Source organism: Solea senegalensis, linkage group LG12 (assembly GCF_019176455.1).
Source record: "Solea senegalensis isolate Sse05_10M linkage group LG12, IFAPA_SoseM_1, whole genome shotgun sequence".
NCBI classification, from domain to species: domain Eukaryota; kingdom Metazoa; phylum Chordata; class Actinopteri; order Pleuronectiformes; family Soleidae; genus Solea; species Solea senegalensis.
Window position 1 is genome coordinate 18177309 of NC_058032.1, and position 26705 is coordinate 18204013.

Here is a 26705-nt window from a genome sequence, read left to right on the forward strand (position 1 = left end):
CGTGAGCTTCCTCTGGTGGTACTTGGAGAAAAAACCCAAATACTGTTGATCGTAGTGGAGCTGAGGAATTTTGACCGGAGTGTGTAGAAAAGGAAAGAAATAACAAAAGAATTATAATAAATTAAATAATAATAATCACCTTATCTCCTGTTCACTCTTAATCTAATTTCACTATACCAGCGTGTGAAGTATATGTGAGGAAGAGGAGGATGAGAGAGCAAATGAAATTATTGGGAATAAATCTGCCTCCTGTGGAAAGACCGTAACTGACTTTGCTCGTTCTATCTACGCCACTGTATTTGAATGTTGGTGATAATGGTGTTACTACAAGAGCTCGGTATTTTCTCAGGTGGTATAAAATGTTTAATAACCATAGCTGTGGATCATTTGGTTGCAGCTGCTTCTGTCACCAAACACAGACATTCACTCCATGCACCTGCATGTACACTGTCAAAAACGGTATGCCCTCCCCAGAATGCAACTTCCCAGGCTTACCTTAATGTAGATCTGCTTTTCTCAAAGTGTGGTCCGTGAGCGACCCCTAGTGGTCCGCAAGGTGACAAGCAAGTAACATGTCATGTAATTTAAAATGTCAGCGTTTTAATATATGTGTTGTTTTCAATATCAAATCAACAAGTAGCCAACTAGTTTTTAAAATCCAAAAATATTTGTTTCATGGCATTGTCTGACCAAGTGGTCCTTGGTCTGAAAACGTGTGAGAAACACTGCTGTGGTGTCCCTTTGACTCATAGTGACACCCAGTGGTGCAAATGTGGTACAACAACAGTCTCTCTCTCTCACACACACACACAGAAACACACTGGCCATTTCTCAATACTCAAGTTAGCAAGTATGTACTTGCTTACTTGGGAAGTATATACTTGCCAAGTACGGGAGTACGCAAGTACGCACAAGTACGCACAAGTATGGATATTGAGAAACGGCCTGAGTCTCATTTACTCACACCTGCTGCTGTTGCAGCTGGATTGTGTTCTTTCACTGCCCACCTCTGGCTAAAATGATGAACAGCACCACATGATGTTATTTACAGCAAAGGACAAAATCAATATAATGGCTACCTCTGGAGGTGCTTTGAACCCAGATTAAACATAAAATGCCTAAAAACGCAAACTATTTTTATGACCCCTTTAGCTCAATCCACTATAACTTTTACCTTAACAAAAAGTCTACAATCAGTTTATTATTAAGCCTCTGCAAAAAGAAGTGTATGTACATTAAATATTACTATTTGAAAAAAAACTTTATCATTATTATTGTTATTTTTAAGACAGAGACAGCTCTAAATGATGGGCAGCATTGTGTGAACTCAGCTGTAGTTTGAGGGGAAGAAAAACAAACCTAACCAAACAATGCTATTTCTCATTCTTCTGAGATATAGAGCTCAATAATTGTCCACGGCTATTAAAGCTCATAATTGCAAAAGGTGAAGTTAGCTCACACATCAAATGTGTATACCATAAGTCCTCAAGCTAATATACCATTTTCCTTAGAGTAAAATCCCCCAAAAACTGCAAATAAATGAGCTCATATACTATTTATTGAGTTGACAATATTATTGAAATCTGCTTTCTTTGTTTCTGGGCTCTTTATATGCATTTTGGCAAAGCCAACTATTATTTAAATTTTTTTAAAAAAGCACAAAATAAACAATATACATAAACAAAATAACCGTCTTTATGTGTGTGCCATATCTTCCAGAGATACAAGAATTTATAAACAAGTGTTATAACCACAGAATATCTTACACAAAAGGCACATGCTTTTTAATCGAGTATACTATTTTTACAGTATTGACATCATTTTTTTTTTTTTCTTCCAATAAGTGCCATGTGACTGGAACGTTGCAATCAGTTTGCCGGTCAGGAAACATGTGACCAGACAAGGGAAATGTCAGTGAAGAACAGAAAGTGCAACTGCATGTATACATGGTCCAAGTCCTCGTGCTCACCCTGTGTCTCTCGTCTCAGATTCATGTGTCTCTGTGCAGTCACAAGCGTTGTCTACACTAACAGTCTTGTCTGGATGTAGTCCAACAGCCTCTCTGTGGTCAAGCTCAGGCCGACTGTCCTCCAGACTGACGTCTTCTTCTATAGGATCTGCACGAGCGTCCTTTGCTTTATGAGAATCAGTGTCTCTAACATCTGTGTCTCCTGTGATATCGTTGGTGGGGTGGACAGGTACTTGGGTGGACATGTTGTGGTCAGTGTCAAAGTCTGGGTCAGCCCCCTCAGTTGGGTTCTGGTAAGTTTGCGAAGTGTCAGTGGAGCTGCTGGTGTCCGACATCTGCTCCTTTGCCGTATCAAAGGACTCAGTGAAAATACTGTCACTGTACGATTGACTGGTGATGGTGTCCGTCTCGCATCTATCCCCGCAAGCGCCATCTGTGTCAGGAAGATAGTGATGGTGGTCTTCTTTTCCATGAGCATTTCCAGGATCAGTGTCTCCACAGCCGTCCTTTGCGGGAACAGGCCTCACACATGTTCTTGGACTTGACTCACCTTTGTAATCTTCATCTTCAGGTATGGAATCAGTGCTCTTAAACAAACTGTCTGTATGTGCCATTTCAACATCTGAGTGCTGTTCCCTCTGCAGGTTGAGCTCTGGGTCTGGGTCGTCCTCTCCAGCCAGAACTCTCCTCAGACTCTGGGCTCTGTCCCTGTAAACCTGGCACAGGTGAGCATCGGGCATGTGGTTGCCGTGGATTTCTGCCAGCTTCATGTACACCACATACAGAGCCTCAGGGTGAGATTGGTCCTCCAGGGCTGCTGCCAGGGCCAAGTGGAAGTAGCCCACTGCATCAAACGCATCCTGGACACAGTGAACAGTGCACAGCTCAGATCAGGTCTCACTGCAATTGACTACTTATCATCAGATTTGAAGATTATTTTCTTTTAAAGCGACATCAGATAAAGGCAAATACTAACAATCGCTTTATCAACACATGTTAAAGGGATAGTTCAAATCTTTTTTTTGTGCTCTGCCATCACTCGTGAACCAGCAGGGACAGCGGAGACACATATCGGCCACTTTACAAAAGGCTCACCTAATAAAATCTACACCTGCTCGGTCTGTGTTATCTAAAGAATATATAATCAAGCCTTTTCCCAAATGAACTTCTTTGGTAAATCTGTGTCACCTAATTCTAAGTCCATAAAAGTAATTAAACCACCAAAGTCCCAAAACAACACATTTGGATTTACAAACGTCAGTTTCCTGATGGAAACAGCTTAAGAATGTATTGTTTAGACGACAAGGATGGAGCAGGCTTACATCTTATTTGCTGAACCTTTTGTTAAGTTGCTGAAATCCGGTTTCCCTTGTTTCTCAGGTGCAGTGCTCACAGTGACATCAGCACTGACTGTGTCAGTAGCTCATGAAACCACACTTCAAAAATGCCCAAAAAACAGACCTTCAGTTTGTGTAGGGTGATATTTCCTAGTCTGCAGTAGACCTTGGTGTAGTAGCGAGACTCTTTTGGGTGCTGCAGGAGCGGGGGACAGAGGGACAGGCACTTGAGGTAGTAGTTTTCTGCCATCTCGTACTGCTGCAGTCTGTAGTAAACTGTCGCCAGTCTGTGGTACGCTGTCCTCTCGTTCACCTGCACAGCTGAGGGACAACAATAACACTGTCTGTTCACAGAGTAGCTCCATATCAACCACTCCATTGTTATTGCAGGTCAGAACACATCTTCATTCACAGTTTAAGCAACACTGTGTTATTTTTCCTGGTTGTGACACAGCTGTAGAAAACACTCCACAATAAAAGGAGATTTTACGATAGTTTTTTATCGAGGACACAGGTGCAAGTGTTCCTTCTCTCAATTACCAATTAGAATGACTTTCAACCCACAAAACAAAACATTTGTTTTAACTTTTAGACCTTATTTTATTAAGTATTATGTAAGACACTTCTGGTTTGACATTTCCTGTCATTTTCCTGTCAACAACATTGACAGATAATATCGCTTCTATGAAACAGGTATCATGCGTGCATATAACAGTCATGGGTTTAAGAGAGAAATGCTTTTAATGAAACAGGAATGTTTGGATCATCAGTCACAAATAAGACAGGAATGTGGATTCAGAGTGGCGTACAAACGTTTTTTTGTCCTTCAGGGAATAAGGAAACGCCCTGTGGCTAAAAGCCAAGCGTCTCTATGTCTGTTTGTTTGACTTTGTTGAAACTAAACCTTCAGAAGATCATCAAGTACTATATCTACGCTGTGAAACACCAATAACACCTCCAAGGTGACGTCAGCAGCTGCAGCTAAGACCAAAGCTAATGTTTATTCAATGTTGTTGATATAATGTCATTAATTCTTAATTAATGATATTTATATAATTAATTATGAATTATCATTATATTGCTGACTTTTATTAATGAATGATTCAATTTCATTCAGTCATTCAACCCTCCACGTCGAGCGACAGCCCAAAATAACTTATTGCACTGATGTGGAACTGACCTGCCACTTCAATGAGTCAGTGACAGTCACGTGTGTTTGCACGACATTGTGAAGAAAGCACTGGAAAACTTGCTTTTAAATATTATGCACCTCAAAAAAATGGAACAACTGTCAGAAACATGTAAAGTTGTGTGTGGATGTATGAGTGAACGTATGTGTGACTGTTTTCTGTGTGTGTGATGTTTTTTTTATATTGCTGTTTCGTTTATTCAGCACATTTTGTATTATGTATTGCCTTTATGATACACGTTGTTTTGCAGGATGCCCTTAAGAGAAGAAGAAGAGTAGAAGAACTGTCCCTTTCCCTGTTATAAATAAAGAATGATGATGATGATGAAAATAAGGTTGTGATTCCACTCGCCCCAGCTCTGTACCTGTTTTGGCGGCAATCTCAACAGCCAGTGGTGCGTACTGCAGAGCCTCCTCCAGCTCACCGTGGTTCATCAACAGCTCTGTCAATTTACTCAACAAACGAAACTCTGAGTGGACGTCCTTGATGCAGCGTGCAAATGGCAGACTGCCATCCTGAGTAATATAAAACATATTGGTTCAGTTAAACCAGCTGTGTCAATATATGTACAGGTACTATTTTGTTTTCCCTCACCCTGAAGAAAGGCAAAGAAGACATCTGATTCCTGTGGCCTCTGAAGTAGACGTCCCCTGCCTCTTCATAGATGCTCATGGCAAAGTGAGAATCATTCATCCTCAATGCTGTCTTCACTGCTGCCTGTCAATCATATAAACGAGCATATAAAGTAAATCCCTGCTCACGGTGTATGTTTAAAGCAGACCTATGCAAGATGTTTACCCTAATTTAACAGCCTCAGAGTCATTAAGATGCTTAAACAGCTTGTTGTAGGGAGATTGTGGGCTGTCTCCACTGCCCCCTACTGTCTGTTAGCAGAAAACCAGCCTTGCAAGATCAGGGCCTCGACCCGGAGTCCTCAGAATCAGGAGGTCTCACAAAGTCTGGGGTCTCACGAGCCAGTACGTGGCAGAGCCGGCGAAAAATGGATGATGAGTGGCATGGACAGAAATACAATGCACACGGCCAGGAGAGGGGGAGGAAGGGGGGAGCGTCAGCGGTTTTTACGACAGTGAGGATAGAGCAGTAGACAATGCATTGATGTTCATGGTGGTGTCGTAAAAATAATATTTATTTACTCCAAAACTATAGCAGGAGCGCCAAAAAAAGCAACCAGACTGCTTTTTCTGCTTTAAGAAGTACATTTGAAACTAACCTAAGGAACTTTACTTTCAGTCGTGTAACCAGGGTTATGGGGTGCCTGTAACCCCTCCCTCCCTCACCTGCAGGTACATGTCCGCCAGCTCGTCCTCCTGGATGAGGTAATATATGCGTCCCACTTGTAACCACGTCTCTGACTCTTCCTCCCTCTTCCCCAAATCAATGGAAATCCTCAGACTCTGCTTGGTGTAGTCCAGAGACTTACGAGAAGACCTACAACACACAAGACATTTTTTCAAAAATAAAGAGTTGTTAAACACACTGAAAGAGAAGAGAGTCAGGGGAAGGTTGTCAATCACCTCTCAGTGTTGAGTGTGAGGTAGAGGCTGCTGAGGATTTCCAGGTACTCTCCCTCTAATCTCTTGTCCTTGAGATCTCTGGATACCGACACACAGTGCTCAAAATAAACGATACTCTGACCGTACAGTAGCATGTCAGCGTACAGTCGACTCAGCACCTTGGCCACCACCATCTGACCTGAGAAGCACACAGCGAAAGTGTCACCACTTGTTCCTCAGCACTTCATCTTCATCACACATACAGTATGTCAGTGTCAGCTTACACCGTACATGTAAAACAGATAAACAAGCAGCTGTGCAAAAACCTGCAGTCATCACTGATAAACAACACACTAACTTATAAAACCCAGCCACAAACAACTCTGACCCCTCTTTTCCCGCCTAATGTAACAATGTGAGGAACAAAGACCACACCCCTGTGAGGTAATAAGGATATATTTAATAATGTTTATTTGTTTGATAGATATTATTTGAATGTTCATATTGTTTTATATTTGATAGATTCCTGTGTTTAAGTCCTGAGTAATGCCGTATAGATTGAATAGATTGGCTTCCTGGATCCAGTGTTTGTATTATGCACACACCTCAGATGTTAGCCAGCAATAAGCCACCAGTCTCACTATATATTTTTTCATATTGCTTTTGACACATTTGATGTATTTTATGTTTTTATGTATTACAAAATGTATTTACTTGAATTTGTATTTAGGTTTTGTAAATCTCGATGAGCACTTAAAGATGTTTTATTACCAATAATATGTCATTGTATTTGACAAAAAACATATTATTATCACAATTGCAATTACTAGTATTATTATTATTGTTATACATAACACCATACAAAAAGCATATGATTATGGATTTCTGTTACATTGTTTGTCCACCAGAGGGCACTGACGTGTTCTCATCAACTGAAACATTCACATACCTGCTTATCTCACAGTCCACAGAATAGAATAGAATAGAGTAGAATAGAATAGCAATTGCCCTTAAAACAAACTCTCCTTAAAAACAATAGCAGAGCAAGAAATCATTTAAAAATTAAAACAAAAGTTTCTGCTTCACTTTACCAAGCTTTAACCAAGTTTACCTTCTGTGGTGATGATGTACTTACTGTGCAGGTTTCTGGCATGTAGTGCAATTAACAGTCCCATTTCATAACACGCTCTGGTTTCCTGTCTCCTCCCCCTGTCTTTGTAGCTCCGCCCCAGCCACAGGTAGGTCTGAACATGCTCCTCATCTGTGGGACTGTCCCAAAGCTCAAGAAAAAGGTGCAGTGATCTGGTGATATAATTAACACCATAGTCAGTGAGTGAGTTATTGCATCCCCTCGTGTTTTTCAATTGTATACGTCTTTAAATACAGATATCTGACCTGACGAGGAAGCGCTGTGCCACCCGTGACGCCCCCACATCCAGTGCCAGGCAGCCCAGGTTGGCCAGTGCAAGCGCCTGGTTCCTCTGATTCCCACTCTCCCTGGAGATGACCAAGGCTGAGTGGAGATGCCAGCCTGCCTCTGGGACGCGACCCTGTTGCCTCAGACACAAAGCCAAGAGGTTGTGGATCACTCCTCGCTGTGTGGGACTGTCTGAACCCTGGACAGAGATGCACACACACAAAGCTGCATTTCCACAAAGCAGTGCAGTACCAGTGCAGTTTAGAACACTCAACCCTGAGGTGGTCTTTGTTTTTATTACCTGTTCAAGGATAAATCATTTTTGGGGAAACGACTGCTGTGTGGACACTTTTATCACTTTGTGTTTACTGTTTTCAACCAGACGATACCCAACAATTCTTTGTTGACTAATCAACTGACTACAGTGTGTCTAACTCTACCTGCTGGACAACAAGAGGGTGCTAAAAGTGGGATGTTGATCAGTTATTTTTGTACTAGTTCACAACTTTGGACTATGGAAACACAAATCATTGCATTTCAGTCAGACAACTCATGTTTGAATGTTTATTACATCACAATACAAATGATTTAGTTGGTTTAGTTTGGCGTTCAGGCTCTGACTTAATCACTCCCCACGGATATGTTTACATTGATCAGGGAGTGATTTCGTTTTCGTAACGCCTAAAGTTAGTTGGCGCCTGCAGGTGGAGTCTAGGTTGGAGGTGGGGCTTAAAGCACGAGCAGCAACACCAGTGCAGGGTAACAGTAGTAGAGGCAGGCGGAGGGAAAGATGGGACAGTTTGCAGGTTAAAGACTCCGCCAGTTTAGTGTATTTGAGGCGTGTCTTATAATTATTTGGTACCCAAAGAGTTTGGGTACCAAAATGAACCAAAAATGGAGCTAGAGAAATGATGTAGGTGAGTAACTACCTGAAGTGATGTGAGCAGTGGTTCTAGGACACTCTGGGCCCTCTCCGCTTGTCCTGTCAACACCAGCAACCACCCGAGCAGCACAGAGGCCTCAAAGCCCTCCTCCTCATTGATGTGGCCACCCATCTCTACGGCTTGTTGAACACAGAGCACTGCTTTGTCAAATGCATTATACTGCTGGTAGACTGAGGCCAAGCCCAAACACAAGTCCCTTTGGGTCTTCATGTCGTCCCCCTGCTCAGCTGTAGCCAACGCTCGCTGAAGGTAAACCACAATCTGGGCAGGGAGTAGGGAAGTTCCTTCCTTCCAGCGTGGATTCAGGCGAACAGAGTTCCTGATAAACAACTCAATCCCCTGAAAGGCATCATGGAGTGAGTGGTCTTGCCTTGAGTTCAGACTCAGAGAAGCCAGTGCTAAGTAAGGCATGTATTTACGATGATAGAGCCAGCTCAAGAGCCAGTTGAGGTCCAACGGAGCTATGGGTCGTCCCTCGGCAGCGGAGAGAGTTACAGTGAGAAACTGGAGTCTCTCAACAAAAGGAAGGGCGTCGTCAGTCTTCTTGAGAAGCAGGAAGAGGCTGGAGATGAGGTAGCAGACACGAGCCTCCAATCTTTTGTCTCCCATCACCACTGATCTCCTCAGGAGCAGCTTCAGCAGTTCGACCTCGTCTGTGGAGGTGAAGGTGTGGCTGGGGAGACAGAGGAGCAGAGCACTGGCCTTCTCCAGAGTCTGGGGCAGTTTGTCAGTCATGCGCTGCTTCAAGTAGAGGGCAGTGAGGTTGGTGTAGAGAGCGATGAGGAGCGGGGTGTCGGAGAAACTGTCCACACAAACGCTCAGAGCCTCCTCATAGTACACCCGTGCCTGAGGTAAAGAGGAAACATAGGAGCTGATCAGTTAAATGTGTAGAAAAAATGGACACAGTCTGATTGCAGTCACCTGCAACCAAACACCTATTGGACAATATTAGCTGTAAGTATGTGCTGTGCTTTATCATTTATTTTCCTCTAAACTGGAACATAATTCACAAAACTGACTCATGTTCTATTGAAGACCTGAAACTACCTTGAGACCATTAACTCCTTCTGAAAATGTACTAACATTATAAATCAAGTGAAAAGTAGCCTCCTTTATCCCATAGACTTCCATTGAAACATGCTGCTTTTTACAAACAGGGGAATCACACCTGGTAACTAACTGCTACTTCCATTCTTCTCTATGGGCTTCACTTGAAAACCTGAAGACACTACATCCATATTTTATAGTCTTTGATCGATACACTCAAAACCTGTGTGAATACCGTAAATGAAGTTCTGACCTGAGAGAGCTTTAGCTTCCGGGCACAGAGTCTTCCCAGGAGAAAACATGCCCGTCGATGTGCCCAGTGCATGCCCGTCCTCTTGGCACACTCCCTGACACTCTCGAGGTGACCTGAGAGCTCGTCCTCAGTCTTCCCACTGAAGGTCAACCACAGGAAGGAGTACTGCAGGTCACACAGAGGCAGGAAGTCCTCCTGGAAAAAGAACAAACAAAGTCAAATTCTGTGAAAGAACAGAACATGTTCACCAAGGTAATGGTGGTAGATTTCTTTAATGAAATCATTTTTTCTTTAAATGATGACCAGTTTTGGTCATAAAACAAAAAAAAATCTAGTCACATTATTTAATTGTAAAATAATTGTACGCCAATACAATTATAAGTGAGTTGTAAGATGGCGAGTGTAATTTGTTAAATAATGTAATTTATTAACCAATAAATACTGTTAATTTCCCAATTCCTGATTCAGATCTCATGTAAAATGAACTAGAAGTTCTTTCAGAGACGTAAAAGATACAGAAGAAATCTGCTGCTCTGGTTTGGGCTTGATAAATGAATTAATGGTTGGACATGTTGAGGATCTGCTGACCTGGAAGTGTTCATGGTTGAGCAGGGTCAGTGTGGGGTCACTGAGATGGGATTCCTCCCCCTCCCAGCTGTTCTCCTCCAAGAAGAGAGGTGGGTCTTCCTGGAACTCGTCCAGCGTGAAGGACAGATGCTCCCCGTCGCGTGGCAGAGGGTTTTGGGAGTGATAAATGGACAGCCGTGGAGAAGAGACAGACACAGAGTGGCGTGGGGAGGAGTGGTACGGGGGTGTTCCTCCACTTCGCTCTGATATGACACTCTGACGCGCGCTTGAAGAAACCTTATGATCTTTGAGGAGACAATGGATACAGCAGTTAAGTGTATCAATGCAGAGCAAAGAAATAATCTCATAAACAGCTGATTTCCACTGAGATTAGTGAAGCATTACCATGTTTGGGCTGACTCCTGATGTACATGAAATCTGAATCATCCAGCCTGTCTGAAAACACACAAGGTAAATCAGTTAAAAGCACTCGTTTGAAGTAGAGATGGAAACACTGTGTGGCTTCTCTTACTCCCAGAACTAATGAAGCAGTAGCAGAATTTAAGAAATAAACATTAGCTCCTTTTCTTCTTTTCTTTTTTTACCTAGCCTGTATACAGAACTGATGTCAGATGAGAAGAGTCTTTCCAGCAGGCCACTGTCACTTGGCTCAGGGTCACATGGGTTAACTTGAGCCAGGCTGGCTCGCTCCTCCTCAGTAAGAAAGACCAACTGTCCATCTCTGTGCAGGAGAAACAAAGGCAGCATTATTATCATCAGAGCCGTCTCCCCGTCCTCCTCACCCGATCCACCATGTCCAGACTGCAGATACACTCAATAGAAATTCATTAAAAACCGGAGACGGACCATAAACAAGAGTTAACTAATGTGGATTCGATCAAGATAAAGTGCTTTAAAGCTAGAATGACGCACAACATCACCAGACTGGTACATTCAAACCATGTCATGTATTGTATGACTTTAAAACATGGCGCTTCTTACAGTGGCATGGTGTCCAGGGGTTTGACGTGGGCCTTGTGTATAAATCCAGTGTGACCGGTGGATGTGTGTGTTCCTATGAACACGCCAAGAGCTTGGACTAGCAGACCTTGGATCTCCACAATGTCACCTTGGCACAGTTGGAGCTCATCTGGCCCCAGTGGACAGTAGTCAACCACTGCTACACAGGAACCTGTGACTGAGATATTTAATGAGGAAAACAGGATTAGGACAAGCAAAACATATTAAATGTTTGAGCATACAAGAGAAAACATAGACATTGATGTAAGCAGTAAATAAGGCCACATCAACAGTCACACTACTCCATTTTCATATAAAAGCAGCATTTTTTAGATAAAAGCGATTTGTGTCTAGACAAGTGTTTCAGCTCTGTATCAGAAGAAATCTGTCCCTAAAAACACTTATCATGTGCATGCTGGTGTAAACAGAAAGCTTATTATCTCCTCTGCAGTTGTATACTTATTTTCAAAGTACTAGATAAACAACAATGGTGAAAAATCAGAGCACAGATTTCTTTCATTAGACTGAAGACAAGGAAAATATAAACTAAGTTTTAATGGTGCTTTTTGTTCACAGCTGTTAAATAAGTTATGGTCGATAGGAACACATTAGGGAGTGACTGTGTGTATAACTGTGTAATTTTTGCCCAAATACTGTCATGCAGCCATAGAGTTTTCAAACTAAAACAGAAGCTGTTTTTAAAATGCCAAAACACCAGTCTAATGTTAACAACAGGTGCATAAGGAGCAGATTGTCTTTCTAAATGAATGAATTTAGTATGCATGTAACCTAAGCCCTCGCATTGAAGCTGCAGCCTAAAAAAAAACAGAACTTAAAAAGGCCAAAATAGTTGTGCATGTGTAGGTTTGTCACTTTATGCAAAACCTGGCCCACATTTGAACCCTTTTTTTTTTAAATAAAATATTTACAAGAGTACAAATTAAAGAGTACAAATTAAATTACAGCATCTTTAGAATTATTCGGATTTTCGTTTACACTGCTCTTTTACATGCCAGCACCACAAACCTTCACAGTTAAATATCATATTAGTGCCTGAGTTTAACGTATGTGCAAATGCATGTGATAATGCTACATTATTATTACGTATATTAACATGCTGCCTAGCATGCGTGTGCTTTGTGTTACCAAATGGATGTTCAAATGATTCCTTTTCTGCTGGTGAGCATCCAGCCCAGCCTGGGTACTTCCTCAGGAACCACCTGACCAAACAGGAAGCACTGTTTAATTCTCAGTGTGTGAAAATGCCCAACACATGTAATACGGCTCTTTTTATTGAGCCAAAAACAATTTGAATTAATATCCATTTCAATATTAATAAATATATATCTGAAGTGGCACATTTGATGAAGAGTGACTCACTGATAGAAGGGGTACGGCAGCGGCTGCATGGCATTGACTGGCACCAGGCCATGGTTTCCTGTGGAGAGCATGGTGCCCTCCCGCATGTTGTCCTGGCCCGTGTCCTTTACCATCAGCAGGTCATTCTTTTTGAACGGCAGCTGTTCTTCGTCGTCATCATCCTGCTCACTTCTTGTAAACAGTGCCTTAGCGAAGAAGGATCCTGCAAAGAGATTCATGGCTTTAATGCACAAAATGCAAGCGAGCATTTCTAAAACCAGACACCGACAGTGATTCCAGAATGACATTTTTCATTTATCAAAGTCACCACACTTACGTTAAAGATCAGCAAAACTATTACAGCCACTGCGTACTCATTCAATCTTTTTGAAATGATGAATGTTTTATAGCCCTCCTAATGTAATTCCTATCACTAGTTGCCAGCACTGCAGTCCTGTTATATAATTCTATGAAGCTTTTTGTCTCGGGGAAATGCTCAGGAGATATAAGTCATGTCTGTGTAGAGCATGCAGGCAGGAGGGAATCAATACTACAGGCAGATACTATAATAATTGAGCTTGAGCTAGTAATGTTGTACAATAAAAAAGATAAAATTGCTAAAAATAAAGCAACAACCTGCTATAATTTCATTCAATTACACTGTTTAAAGAAGAGTTGTGGTCATAAAAATGAAATGGGATCCCATTGTTTGTTTGTAATTACAGTAGAAGTAGTGTAGATACTGGCTATACACAGTAAAGCACATGGAGCTTAAAGGCTGCAAGTCGTTTATTGCAATAATGTTCAAAGTCATGTGCACCAGCAACAGTCTATATACTGTCTGTGTGTTTAATGAGGTAAGTGAAAAAGTGATTCCAAGTAATGGGATCAGATGTCATGTCGTAGCTTCGTACAGCTTATTCATTGTCCCATTGTGGTCAATTCAATGCAACAAGACACAAACACTAGTCTGATACAGGATTTATTTAACCCTTTAACACCAAGCGGATTGCAAAGACACGTTCGCAGAAGCGAACTTTGCATTACCGCAGTCACGTGATGGTTTGATCGGAAAAATTCCAGCCGTTTCTGAAAGCTGAAAGTTGCAAGTCAAATCCAACATGTGGATATTACGGTCATTTTATTAGCGCTGTTGCAGGAAGCCAGCAATCAGCATCTTTGAAAGAGTAGCAAAAACGCTTGTACATTTTTTGGCCTGTTTTTGGACATTGACACAAAAACTCAAAGAAATGTTATTTTAAATACTGTATGTTTTATACTGTTCATATTTAAAATGTAACATGCACAGTAGTTTTTTTAATTAAATACAATCTTGGCTTCATTTTAAATTTAACATGCAATAAATTGTAAATAACATTACAATTTTCTGGCCCTTTTATGGTTAAAATAAGCAAAAAATAGTCCAGACATTTTGAGGCTTAGGTGTTAAGGGTTAACTTTAGGTGTAAAGGGTTAACATTCAGAAATCTTATGAAGATTAGTCATTTTACAGATTCACTGTGTCCCTAAAATTCTCACCAATCTTCCATTGAATGACGTTACAACATGGGTAACTGACCTTCCTGGAGTAACAGTCCCAGGTAGAGGGTGGCCAGATGTTCTTCATCCACGCTTACATTAATCTCCAGGTCACTGAGCAGCTCTGAGTCCAGCCAGAACGACTGGTCACACAAGAAGTTCTCCAAGCAGCGAGCCACATAGCCTGAGACAGAGCAGACAAAACTCCCCATTGAATGCCAATAATAGTTTTGAGGATGATATCTTTCCTTAAAACCCATAACAAGTTTGTATTTCCTTTACAGCATTACACTTGACATGTGACACAATCAAGTTGAAAACTATAATTAGGGAGCTTTCACACACTAAACAACTGCTTCCTTGAGATCAAAAGTTTGTCCTTATTCAGATGTGTAACAACCAAAACTGGAAGAACCTTTTGTCATGCACCGTAAGTTTACACTTCCTGTTTTATTTTGTGTTAGTTAGTTTGACTTCAGTGTCACTTCCTGTTTTATTTTGTGTTAGTTAGTTTTAGTTCAGTGTCACTTCCTGTTTCATTTTGGGGTTTTCTCTACTTCCTGTGAGCACCTTCTCTGCCTTGTTCTGCGTCTCGTCTGATTTCCTGATTGTTTTCACCTGGTGCTCCTGACCCTCACTCCCTATATATACTCCCTTCTCCCTTCTCCCGTTTCCTGTTGCCAGAGCGTTATATGTGTGTTGTCAGTGTCTCTTGTTTGGAACAAAGAAATAGATCTTTTGTTGTTATAGTCTAGCTAAGGTTTTTGTTTGTTTCTCAGTCTCAGGTCAAGTTTAGCTTAGCGTTTAGCCTTTTTTCAGAGCTGTTCCAGCTCACCTTTTGTTTGCTGATTTAAGGAGTCAGTAAAGCTCTTTGTGCATTTGCAATTCTTGGACTGATGATATCTGTCTTTCTGGCCATTAAATAAATTACAATGGGTGTGGCTTCTTACCTAATGCCAGGTAAGTTGAAAATTTCCAAATTTCCTCCACAGTCTTGAACGTGAGCACAAAACTGTCCTTCTCGGCGTGGACAGACACCAGACGTGCAGACAAGTCCTGCAATAACACACATCTCATTTTTCATCCATCACATACAGTAAAAATCAATCACATTTCAAATTACATACACTACACAGGCATTTGCTGACTCATATCATAGTGCACTTTATTCTTTATTGTGGTTTCAGAGAGTAATGCGTACATTACACAGACATTAGTACTGTAATCTCTGTGTAATCTCTGCGCCGTCAGCTCTGACTCTCACTCACTTTAAAGAGCTGGATGACGTCCTGGCTGTTGCTCTCTACCACTCGTAGTCGCGTGCGCAGAGCCTCCTGTAGGGTCCGGTCAGGATCCTCGCTGGAGCGTCTCCGTCCAGTGAACAACAGCACAATTTCTAAAAAGAATTCTGTGATTAATCGCACTTCTCCCTAATTCAAATAATCTTAGATGAAAAGTTATTTTTTAAAGACAAGATAGAGGGATACTGTATATCACTTTTAATGTAGGTAAATAGATAGATAGATAGATAGATAGATAGACCTTCTTATTCTAATTATTCAACTAACTGTGATATGTGTAGCATTTATCTGTATTAATGGTGATGTATGTAGCTTAAAATTCATTTCCCCATGGAGATGGTAATGTGTATTGTATCACATGGTATGGTATTGTATCATAATCCTTTACTCAGTTTGTCAAACTAACCCATTTGGACAAATTAGGGAGGATGAGGGAAAAATACCCAACATAAATGAAGTATTGTCCTTCCTACAAACAAGAGAGACATAAACTTCACAAGAGTTCATTACAGGGTTTCTATGGGTGCTCATATTTCCGCGAGCAGCTCGATGAGCTCTGTGTTGGTCCCTGGAGGAATGACATAGCTATTAAGCTTCTAATTGGACTCTCAGTGAAGCCAATTAAGTCCATTTGTGAGGAAGAACGTATGGGGACGAGATGGATGAAGCTTAAGTGCTGACGGTGTAAAAGATCAGTAGACAAGCAAATGCGTTCCATCATTATGCAGAAACGTAGCATGCACGGGGAATACTTGTGAGGGTAAAGTAGTGTGTAGATAAGTGTGTAATATAAGCAGTGGACTCATTGGAAGCAACATTCACAAACCTGAGGAGAATTTATCTCCCAGAGACACAGTGCTTCCTCTAAAGAATGCTTCCTTCTTCTTCCAGTAACTGTCTGACTCCACCCCTCCTTCACCTGACTCCACCACCGGACCATCCTCATCCTCACCAGTACCTGAGAGAGACAAAAACATGCATGAATCATGTTGAAGCTGTAGTCATTATTAAGTAGTTATTAATGCTGTATTCTGCATGGCCTTATTATATAACCAGTGAGCCATAATAACCTCAGAATTATTGCTTACTTGTAGTAAGTGAGGAAGTTGTTGTATACATGTGCTTTGGTTAGTATGGACTTTATCAGGTGCTAGTATCATAAAAATAGTTATTCTTCCTTAATAACACCTAATGAATATGGTCTGTTCTTACATAACAAAACACAAAACTACACGTGTTAATAGTGTCCAAATAACTCTAAATTAAGTATTTGTTACTTAGAATATGTTCCCCATACTAAAGTGACATCTTGATCACTACTAATTCACTAGTAATTGAACACTTATTAACCAACACATGTGCCTTAATGTAGAGTTGCCTCCGTCTCCTATTCTTGTGATGCTACCACCTTATAAAGTCCATACTAAGCAAAGCACATTAAGACTGTAATTCATATACAATAACTTCCTTACTTAAAACTAATAAGCAATATTTCTGAGGTTATTGAGGGAAAACTCTTAGTTAATGGCTTACTGGTTATATAATAAGGCCATGCAGATTAAGGCATTAATAAGTACTTAATAATGACTCATTAAGAGCCAATATGTTACTAATTTGCATGCTAAAAAGCAACTAAATCTAAATCTAAAGTGTTACCATCCATATAATTAAAATGGCATACACGAATGCAAGAAAAAGTGAAAAATAAAAACACACATGAAAAGATTATAAAGGCAATCATATCAATGTTTCCACATGTATGACGGGTAAGGTATAACACTAAAGTATAGCACTGTACCTGAGGTTTGACACCAGTAAAACAACATTCCGTAGTTGACAGATTAATTAATGGTTTGCAGTAAAGCTTTCAAAGGTTTGACTGGGTCACTTGTGCTGCACCGTGGTTTAGAAAAGTCAAATAGATTTCTTTGAATGCATATTAAAGATATATATTATAGAATGACATGTCACCTCAAACCTTCTTCATGTCCATAAATATATACAGTTGTCTGTAGCCCTTCAGACCAAATAAACTAATTCACTATAATCTTAAGATTCAAGATTTCTTTATTGTAAAGTCCAAGTGTTTCCTTACACATGTGAATATATTCGTAAGTCATATTTTCTTAGTCAAGGCCAACAAGTGTGCAAAGTGTATATGATGTTAATCCAGTGTTTCCCAAACAGCAAATTGTATTTTGACAATGTCAGGTGTATCATGTGGAAACATTTTTATCAAAATGGTCATCGTAGGGGCGATTGGAAGCATACTGTAATTACAGTCCAATTCCCCAGACAGCACAGAGTGCGGAGATTTAACTGGAATTGTTACCATATGACACTATTGATGGAAATCACTGTTTTTTCCATCGAAGAAAACATATCAGCCTTTAGTCACATGGTTGAACACATGAGTAAGAGCTGTTGTTTCCAACCCGTCTTGTCTGATAAATGCTGATACCACACATGATATATCCCAAATGTTCTCATATGACCTCAAGAACAAATGTATTGTTGGTGTGATTATTCTTCCTCTGTTTGGTCTTTATGAACAAAGTTGATCCTTCATCTTGAGGCTTTGCCAAACAACACTATCAGCCCTTTTGGGCAGTAGAATTCCCTGGACGCTACTTTGTGTTTTCAGTCATACTCCATCTCACTTTACTCGGGCAATGTTGCTGTTGCCTCCGTCTCTCTTGGCATAAAATAAATCCCTTCCTGTATCAAACTGCTACAGGCTTAATTAACATTGTATGAACTAATTTCACAGTGGTTTGAATGTAACGGACATTAGATAATTAACACTGTCACACACTGCACACACACAACAGATCAATATAATCTAAATAGTTAAAAATGCTCCATTGTCCAGGGAGGATGTCCCAAACACTTCCTTCCTAAAAGACCCTCATGATATTGGTTTGGTCCAGTTAACAGTTAGTCTGTTAAAATACGACATGAACTGACAGGGATTTTGTGTGACACATACAAATGATCTGTGAAACAAACTCTACCTTGAGTCATGATGTCGTTCCCTGAGAAGTGATCATTTGTTCCCCCAAGAGTGTACGGTGATTCCCTCCACAGAGCATCCAGCTCAGCAGGAGAGATGTCTGTGAGAAGGCAAGCAAATCAGTGCACAGCTGGACCAGAACATGAACATAGTTCACATACTTCAGATAGTACAGTGTATCCTAAAGGAATACTTCAATATTTTGGGAAATATGAATTTGCATTATTATATATGAGCCACAGCTGCTGTGCAACATCTAGCTGATTTAGCTTAGCAATGGTTACATCACTCACTATACTATAAAAAGATCAACACTTAACTAATGAGATTTATCGGTTCTTCTTGGGATTGTAGTCAAGCTGTTTACGGTCTTCATGTTGTGCCGGGATCAGACTACACAATATTTGTGTCTTTCATGTCAGATTATCAATCCCAGTGGCACAGATTATTGCTGTGTCTTATTCAAGGGACTGGCAATGGTTCGACCTCGACCAATCATCATTTACGACACTGTAGGAGTTCATAGGTCATTGGAGAAGCGGGGCGAGGAGTTGTCAATCATGGGTCCCAAAGTGTCATGATTGATGCTCGAGGTCTTGTGCTCAGACACAAAAAAGAAAAGAAAGGGAAAAAAGATTGTGGAGTCACTATTCCACCTAACAGCTTCCATCTTCCTCTGTGCCATGTTTCTGTCAGTATGTTACACCTTGTTAATATAATAATAATGTACGACCAAATCGCTTTAAAATCAGCCTGAAATTGTGTAGTCTGGTCCCGGTGTAAGCCTTACTATCTGATTAAAAGTGAAAATATTGTGTGTAGCTCTACCCCACATTGTCTAGTAGCACTAACCTTTTTCTCCTATGTCATATTTCTCAAAATGTTTAAGTGTTTTTTAACAAACATCCCAGTGTAGACGAGGGTTAATGTGACTGGGGGAGATCAGGCCATTGGTTAGAGTGGGGAGTTATTGGGGTGCGGGGGGGAAGATAACAATGATGTTGAACACAGGCAGCTGCGCTGACATCAGAAAAACCTCCAGCCTCAGACAGCTGTCCTGCCCTGTCACATGTTTTCAGACACAATTTTAATTGTGCAATAACACTTTCATTTGAATTAAAGTGGAACTTTCCTCCATTTCCAACATGCATTGTCAGTGCACAACACACCACAACAGAACAGAACAGAACAGTGTTAACTTGATGCACAACATTCACAGCAAGACAGTGGGCACACAACTCAGCAACACAAAGCAACATGATATTAGGGCAAGGAGGACAACAGCCTATTCTTTTCCATCCCACTATACAGAGCACTGTTAGCACCAACAGGACTGCATGAGTCGACACAAGTACAATCATGCTGCTACAGTAAAGAAATACTCCATGCCCTTTTTTACCTTCTTGGCTAAATGTGTTACCCATGTTGTATACACTTAGACCTATGCTCCTGTCTATCTGAGTGCAGCGCTCCGTCTCATGACGGGACTGAAGTAGTGCACAGAGCAGGCTGGGACCGACCTGTGAAGGAGGAGAGGCAGGCTTTGATGAGCGGTCCACAGCAGGAAGAGTTGAGCAGCGGTCTGCAGCAACAAGACGCCATCTGGCCCAAGAGCCGGCAGCTCCCAGAGATCAATGCCATCCCATCTCCCCCCCCAGCCTCTTTAACAACAATTCTCTCTCTCTTCCTCTCTGTTGGACAAGCCCTGCTTCCCTTCCTATTACTGTATTCCCTTTCCTGTGCTGCTTGCTCTGTCTTTCCCCCCAGTTAAGTGTTTACTGACTGAGCTCCTTCTGTCCCACTGGAAGCCTCATCTCTAAGTCTTTTTCTAGCTGCCTGGGTTTGCTTCTGTTTGTGAACCTTATGTCTCTCACAGTCTGGACCTCCCTCCTCCCACCAGCATCTCTCTCCTCAGTAGCTGCCCAGTTAGCGAGTGAATGCACAAAGCACTCTCAGCGACTGGCATGAGTGTGTGTGGGGGGGCAGGCCTCGCTTGAGAGTTTCCCTATGTGTTGTGTGTGTGTTGTGGGTCAGTGAAAATATGCACAGAATGTGTGTCACAAAGACAATGAGGGAGTCTTTTGCTGGGACAATGTATTGCTGATCCACTGTAAGGCAATGCCACACAAGCACAGGCTGCAAGGTCACATGGGAGGGGATCGGTTTGTCCACATCACACAGTTTAACATAACATTCTGACGCTCTGTCATCAGGAGGGAAACAGATGGACGTAACACATCGCGACAAGATCACTTTGTGGCCTCTCAAAGCAGACCATACAGTATAAATGGCTTAGTTTTTATAGCCTTTAGTTGTTAATGTCACAATAATTTTTTTTTTTTAACATTTCACAAGCTTTAACTATTTTTCCTCAATACAATATGGTATTTTGTGTTATTTTCAGAAGTAAGACATTGCCGACTTTGGCTATTTTTGTACAGCTAAAAGCAGTATTTATTCAAGACAATACTGTGACGTTACAGTAAACAGTATTTATAAGGGAAAAATACTGCTTAATCAGAAATATAGTATTTATACAGAAAAATATCACTAATACTACTAATGGCATATTAGTAGTAGTATTATATGGTATATATGTATATACTGTATACATATATATGTATATATATGTACATACACTCAATGTTGAATTCCCTGCACTTCGCGCATTTCACCGCGAACGTTACCGCCCCACCAGTAAGTTTACTTCAAGAGCTCCACCTTAGCTCCACCTTGTCCCTATTGTCCGGTATTATGTCAACGCGGAGGGACAAGTGTGCTGTTGGTGGCTGCACAGTGGAGCACAGTGTTTTACAGAGGATTTTATATATGAAGCTAATGTGCCGGATAAAGTCAGCAAACATGTGTTTGTGTGTTTGCACCACTTCACATCAGACTGCGGCCAGCGGTCTTACAAACACACACATTTTTAAGAAAAGGTCACACAGAGCTCATAACTGACCATTCTGACACGTCCTAATTAAAAATATTTGTTCAGTACGTCCTCCATGACCGGAGCACGGACTCAGTCTGATACAGTCGCATACAGCGGCAGTTTATTCAGCTCGCCGCGCGCCGCTGGCGATCAGCGGTGGCGTTCGGTGGTGCTGTCCCTAAGTGTTTTTAACTGATTTACAGTTGGGCAGTGTTCGGCTCAATCCTTATGTAGGACGTCTCTTCCTGTGACGGCACTCTCGCTGTTTTCCGCGCACGCTGCCATGTTGATATTGTCAGAGAACTAGTGGAGGGAGGGGGAGAGAAATGGAGCCGAGTGAGTGAGCACTGTAAAGAGGACAAATCAGAAACCCCCTGGAAGAAGTGGGTGTGTGTTTGCCTGTGTCTCAATTGCATATAAAGGGACCATGCACAAAACCAAGCGTTCTGAAAGGGGCGGGTTTAGCAGGGTTATTGAACTACTATTATGCTTCATCCTTATGGTATTTTGACCAAAGTATGTCACTGACATGTTCATTAGGACACCAGGGAACTATTTTAACTTGGAGAAATAGGGTATAATATGTCCCCTTTAATCTCAGAGGAGGAAGGTTTGGTGATTGACAAGTCACATAGATTTTAGGTTCTTAGAGCCGCTCTGTACGCAGCACACAAAGACGATTGCAAAAATGCCTGGATGTAAAGTCGCATGATATTCTGTTATGTATGAAAACTGTCCATCTTGCCACCAGAGAGACTCGCACATACTGAAAGGGACTCTTGAGAAATTCATAAAAGATTGGTCTCCACTAACTGCATACGCGTGGAATGGGAACGTGGTTGAAAGAAGGACGGTATAGTTTCATTCTTTGTTTTATTGGTTGTTGTTTAGAGTCTTCTCATTCATTTTTTTTGCATCACACAATACTGAAAATTAGAAATCAACAGCTTGTAACAAACATCCCAGCGAGCAGCGTCCTGGTGTGTTTTAATACCGTGACAGTTATAACGACACTTAGTGCCTAAACCAAAACCAGATTCATAACCATGAAACTGTTATTATCACCTTATTTTCACACAAAAATGAAACAGTCAGTGTGCTGATAGGGAGTGTGAACAGACTCTGCTCTTATGTGACCCTTTATCACTGAATAAAGACATGGCTTGTGCAGGGAATAATTCTGAAGCTGATATTATGATGTTGTGTTCAGTACACACAGTGTTGACAGAGACCCGCGGTTCGACGGCCAGAAGACTGGGACGTTCCAGCACAATGTGTTCACTCAGCCAGTAACAGATCATGTTGTTTGTGTCATGATTTAATGCAATCTCGGGAACAGTGTGTTATAATCTGGGTGAGTCATAAGTCAATGTGACTCCTTGAAGTTAAGTTTTTTAACGCTTTAGTTTTAAGGTTCGATTCTGATAACTTTGCATGTCTAATTCACTCATTTAGCTCACTTTTTGGTCAGGGCCAACTTTTAAAGCAAACATGTTGCTCTGTGGCAGATTAATAATGCACCACTGTGTGCACCTTCAGCTAAAGAATAATCTGGAATGTCACTGCTCTTCACCAAACTCTGATATAATGACTTAAAAAATAGTAAATCAGAACAAAGAGCACCGCGCAAAATGTTAGAATGTGTTTTTTGGTTCCCCCTCATCATCACACATAGTGAACCAGCAGACTATGAAATAAAGCTTGTACACTGTGTATCTGTCGATTGTGGCTGGATAAAACAACCTGAAACGATAGAAACTAAGCCTCTAAACACTCATACAGCGTGACCATTCTTGTATGAGAAACTCTCCCTTGTGCACAAAACTCTGTGTCACTGATCTATAAATCTATGATGAACCAGGACATTAAAGAAGATAAAACAATGTTTCTTCATCTCTGAGGATGATGTCAGACTCAGAGACAGTTTTTCTGTTTAAACTCTTGTTTACTGAGTTCAAAAAATACTTTTTTGTTTGTGAAAGATAACAAAACCTGAACAAATGTAAGTAGGACAATACAACATATTGTGATTATTCACCCCAGTGGGAGTCCAAAAACTTTGGTCATTGATCTGACAGTATGTAATTGAATTTTGGTTCATAAGACACATTGTGACAATAAGTATGAGGCTTAAAAGGCGAAAAATAAAGCAAAATTTAAGTAAACTGAGTAAATTTAATCTTTAATCGCGTTATCTCCGTCTTTGAGATGGTTAAATTTTAAAAAGCAGCTAAAGACTATTCTATTCAAACAGGCTTGTAGTTAGAACAGGGTTTTCATTTATTTATTTTTTATCTGTGAAAGGTGCGTTATGAATAAAATTTACTTACATACATGTGCAGTATATGGCATTATAATACAGAACAGTAAATGTCCAAGTCTGCTGCATCTTGCTATAAGTGCCATCATTTAAAGGCTCCATCACTTACACGTCCCACATTAAACCCCTGAATGTGTTCTGTCGCTACACATTCAAGACAAAACAACCAATTTGTTGAGTTGTTTTTTTTATCACAGTGACAGATGCTTTATGCATGATGAATTTACAGTGACTTGTGTCTGTAACCACTGGAGACACAGTGGCTGAAATCCTTGTCTGACTTCAGTCTCTCTCTTCATCTTGTTTATTTGGTGGTTGAATGGCCGTGACTGAATGTGTGTGTGTGTGTGTGTGTGTGTGTATTTTGTGAGGCCAAAGGCATGACAGAGCATTTTCTCACACTCTTCTGGACTCCTTGCTTGTTTCTCATATGTAGAGAAAAACAGATTGTGTTTAATTTAATAAACACAGACTGCTGAAGGCTGACGCGTGTGGTCACATGCTCGTCCCTTTGTTAGTGCCAGACGCTGCGTAAAGGGCAGCACTTGTGTCCGGTGGCAACCACAGCAGTTATGGAGAAAACAGAGCGTTTCTGGTGCACGGTGATGCCGTGAACACCTGTGGCTCGACCACTGAGGCAATTAAAACATTCCCCGCGCCGCATCACCGCTTCACTAAAAGCGTACAAACAACACATGTGGTTAGAGATACGTGAAGCCACAGACACTGCATGTGTTGACGGGTCGACGAGTTCCAGTGACCACATACCATTAATGACCTTTGAGTCTCCAGAAACCACAGGAAAAGCCTGCACTGGAGTTGTGACCCTCGACCGTCCGTGACAATAACACTCAACCCCAATAAGAAACATATGGTGCCAGCATTATATGTGGCTGTGTTCACATGCATTATCAAGCAGGGGCTGTTTTTACGTGTTTGTGACTGTGTGTGTTTGTGCAATCTAGGTTTGAAGATTTTGGATGCAGGACTTAGTGGAGAGTAATATGAGACTCGGGGTTTGGGGCTCTAAGTTTAGACTAACCTCCTGTAAGCTCACTCACATGCCTGTGTGTCTAGGACAGAGCTCCCTGCAGGGAGATTCCCACACTTTTGCATGGCAGCAATTTGAACAAAACCCAAGCAAACTTTATGGAAACTTAACCACAAATTCATCAGGCTCCACAGATCGGTTTTATTTCCACACTGTGGCATTCTTTCATTCACCAGAAAGAGAATAGAGAGACGAGGAGACTGAGCTGGTGCAAGATGATGCGAGAGAATGACAGTGACAACACTTCAGAATGTTATACTATGACTTACTAGAACTTTATGGTTATGTGAGTACAAAGTACACATGTGTTCAACCACAGAAGAATGTCCACGACACAGTAAGAAGAAAAAGACAACTCTTACCTCTGTGATCCAGCTCTCCCTTCTCACTTCATTCCCTCAGCAGAATGTGTGTTATCCATACTGTCTGTGTGTGTGTGTGTGTGTGTGTGTGTGGCTTCACCATTTAACTGGTGAAGTGAATCTCATGACAGCGGCTGAAAATGTCGCCATTCTCCACTGTCAGCCCAAAGGGAACAGGAGAGGAGACAAGGAAACGAGAAAAAGAAAATATGAGTGTGTAAGTGACGGTGTGTGTGTGTGTGTGTGTGTGTGTGTGTGTGTGTGCACCTTTGAGCACCACAGAGGCTGTCACAGAAAGCATGTGCATGGGGACTGAGGAAGTTTTTTGTTAACTCCTCCCAACATTTCATTGGGCCAAGAGTACAGCCTCCTTCACTCTCTCTCTCTCTCTCTTTCTCTCTTTCTCCCCCACCACACACACACACACACACACACATACACTTCCTCTAGCTGTCAAAATGTGGAAACTTATGAACTTACAACAAGAATGAGGCGATGAAAGCAAGTCAGCTTTTGATTGCAACTGCTAAACCCACACAATAGCCTGCTGGCACTTCCCATTGAGACTAGTCTGGTTTTAAATGTCCTCATTCCACAACACCAGTCACACCAGTTTGGTTTGACGCACCTGCATTTAGAAGATCACAGTCAGCTGATTCACACACGTGGTCAGTCCATACCTGAGAAATGACACATCTTCATTCCAAACGTTTTTGAAGCCTCACCCATGGAGCAACAGGACTTCAATGCATGTCATGTAATAACATGGTAGTTTTTTTGTTTATAGTTGTTTTTTTAATTTGTTTTGAAAATTTTAGCTGATTAATATTATGCAAAAATAATATATATATATATGCATATACATATATATATATAGACACAGATACATAAATATAAGTGAACTGCATTTTACAGTAGAGAATGGCATGTTTATGTTATTTATGGCATTTTTACATAGTGTGAGATATATAGATATACTATAGTATTGATTATTGTGTGTTTTACAGTATAGGGTGCAGTAGTTGAGCAGGAATTTGCCGTTATTGACACGGTAGTTGCAACATTGTGATGAAACTGGGAAAGTCAGGACAAAGTGCAGGCAGATATCAATATCATTTATCATTTCACAATAACACTATTTCATGAATAGGTGCACATGTAAATGTGAAACGATACACTGAGGATATTGAAGATAAATCATTTAGATTTATTTAGACTTGTTACCACTCTATGGTTAAATGGTCTTAGTTTGAGTCCTGTGTGAAGAGATTTATTGTTTAGCCTAAATCTATGTGAGTAATATTAGGAGTTTAGAAAAACTGGTTTCAAATTTGACCAATAAAAAAAAACGTGTTACCTCATGTGAACAAAACAAAAGGATGGCAGTGACCTCCTTCTCTTTATCTTTGACATTCTTTCACTTTCTGGGACACATCCAGCTTTATCTGTATGAGGAGAGATAATAATGTTTTAGTATCTTATTATTTTTTCTTCTTCTTCTTTGTCTCCTGCTTAGTTAAATATAAACTCTGGGACTGATTGTGTTTCCCCAGCCCCCAGGTCTCCA

The 26705-nt window shown here is 41.0% G+C and overlaps 1 protein-coding gene across 3 annotated transcripts; it reads right to left on the reverse strand.

Moving 5' to 3' along the window:
• Positions 1 to 1540: 1540 nt before the first annotated feature.
• sh3tc2 (SH3 domain and tetratricopeptide repeats 2) lies at positions 1541 to 25364 on the reverse strand. 3 transcript variants are annotated; one of them, XM_044040471.1, is made up of 23 exons: positions 25139 to 25364; positions 19870 to 19990; positions 18472 to 18570; positions 16284 to 16415; positions 15425 to 15552; positions 15107 to 15212; positions 14197 to 14340; positions 12639 to 12840; positions 12405 to 12478; positions 11241 to 11436; positions 10844 to 10980; positions 10644 to 10694; positions 10260 to 10543; positions 9672 to 9866; positions 8357 to 9217; positions 7406 to 7626; positions 7146 to 7312; positions 6032 to 6209; positions 5795 to 5945; positions 5091 to 5213; positions 4861 to 5011; positions 3431 to 3627; positions 1541 to 2829 (listed from the first exon to the last, which is right to left on the reverse strand). In XM_044040471.1, exons 2-23 carry the CDS (start codon positions 19892 to 19894, stop codon positions 1966 to 1968), a joined length of 4686 nt encoding a protein of 1561 aa, XP_043896406.1. In that variant the 5' UTR covers positions 19895 to 19990; positions 25139 to 25364; the 3' UTR covers positions 1541 to 1965. The 3 variants fall into 3 exon arrangements, with proteins under 3 accessions (XP_043896406.1, XP_043896407.1, XP_043896405.1); XM_044040472.1 differs by lacking the exon at positions 19870 to 19990; XM_044040470.1 differs by lacking the exons at positions 19870 to 19990; positions 25139 to 25364 and adding an exon at positions 19991 to 20516.
• Between the last annotated feature and the right edge of the window lie 1341 nt (positions 25365 to 26705).

Bases quoted from the DNA above. Each gene is read 5' to 3' on its own strand.
- sh3tc2 (XM_044040470.1), bottom strand. From the start codon at position 20,111: ATGGCATTGATCTCTGGGAGCTGCCGGCTCTTGGGCCAGATGGCGTCT. The intron at 18,571-19,990 runs GTCGGTCCCAGC...GCCTTCTCACAG, and splicing joins CTGCCTCTCCTCCTTCACAG to ACATCTCTCCTGCTGAGCTG. The intron at 5,214-5,794 runs GTGAGGGAGGGA...TATGATTGACAG, and splicing joins TGGCGGACATGTACCTGCAG to GCAGCAGTGAAGACAGCATT.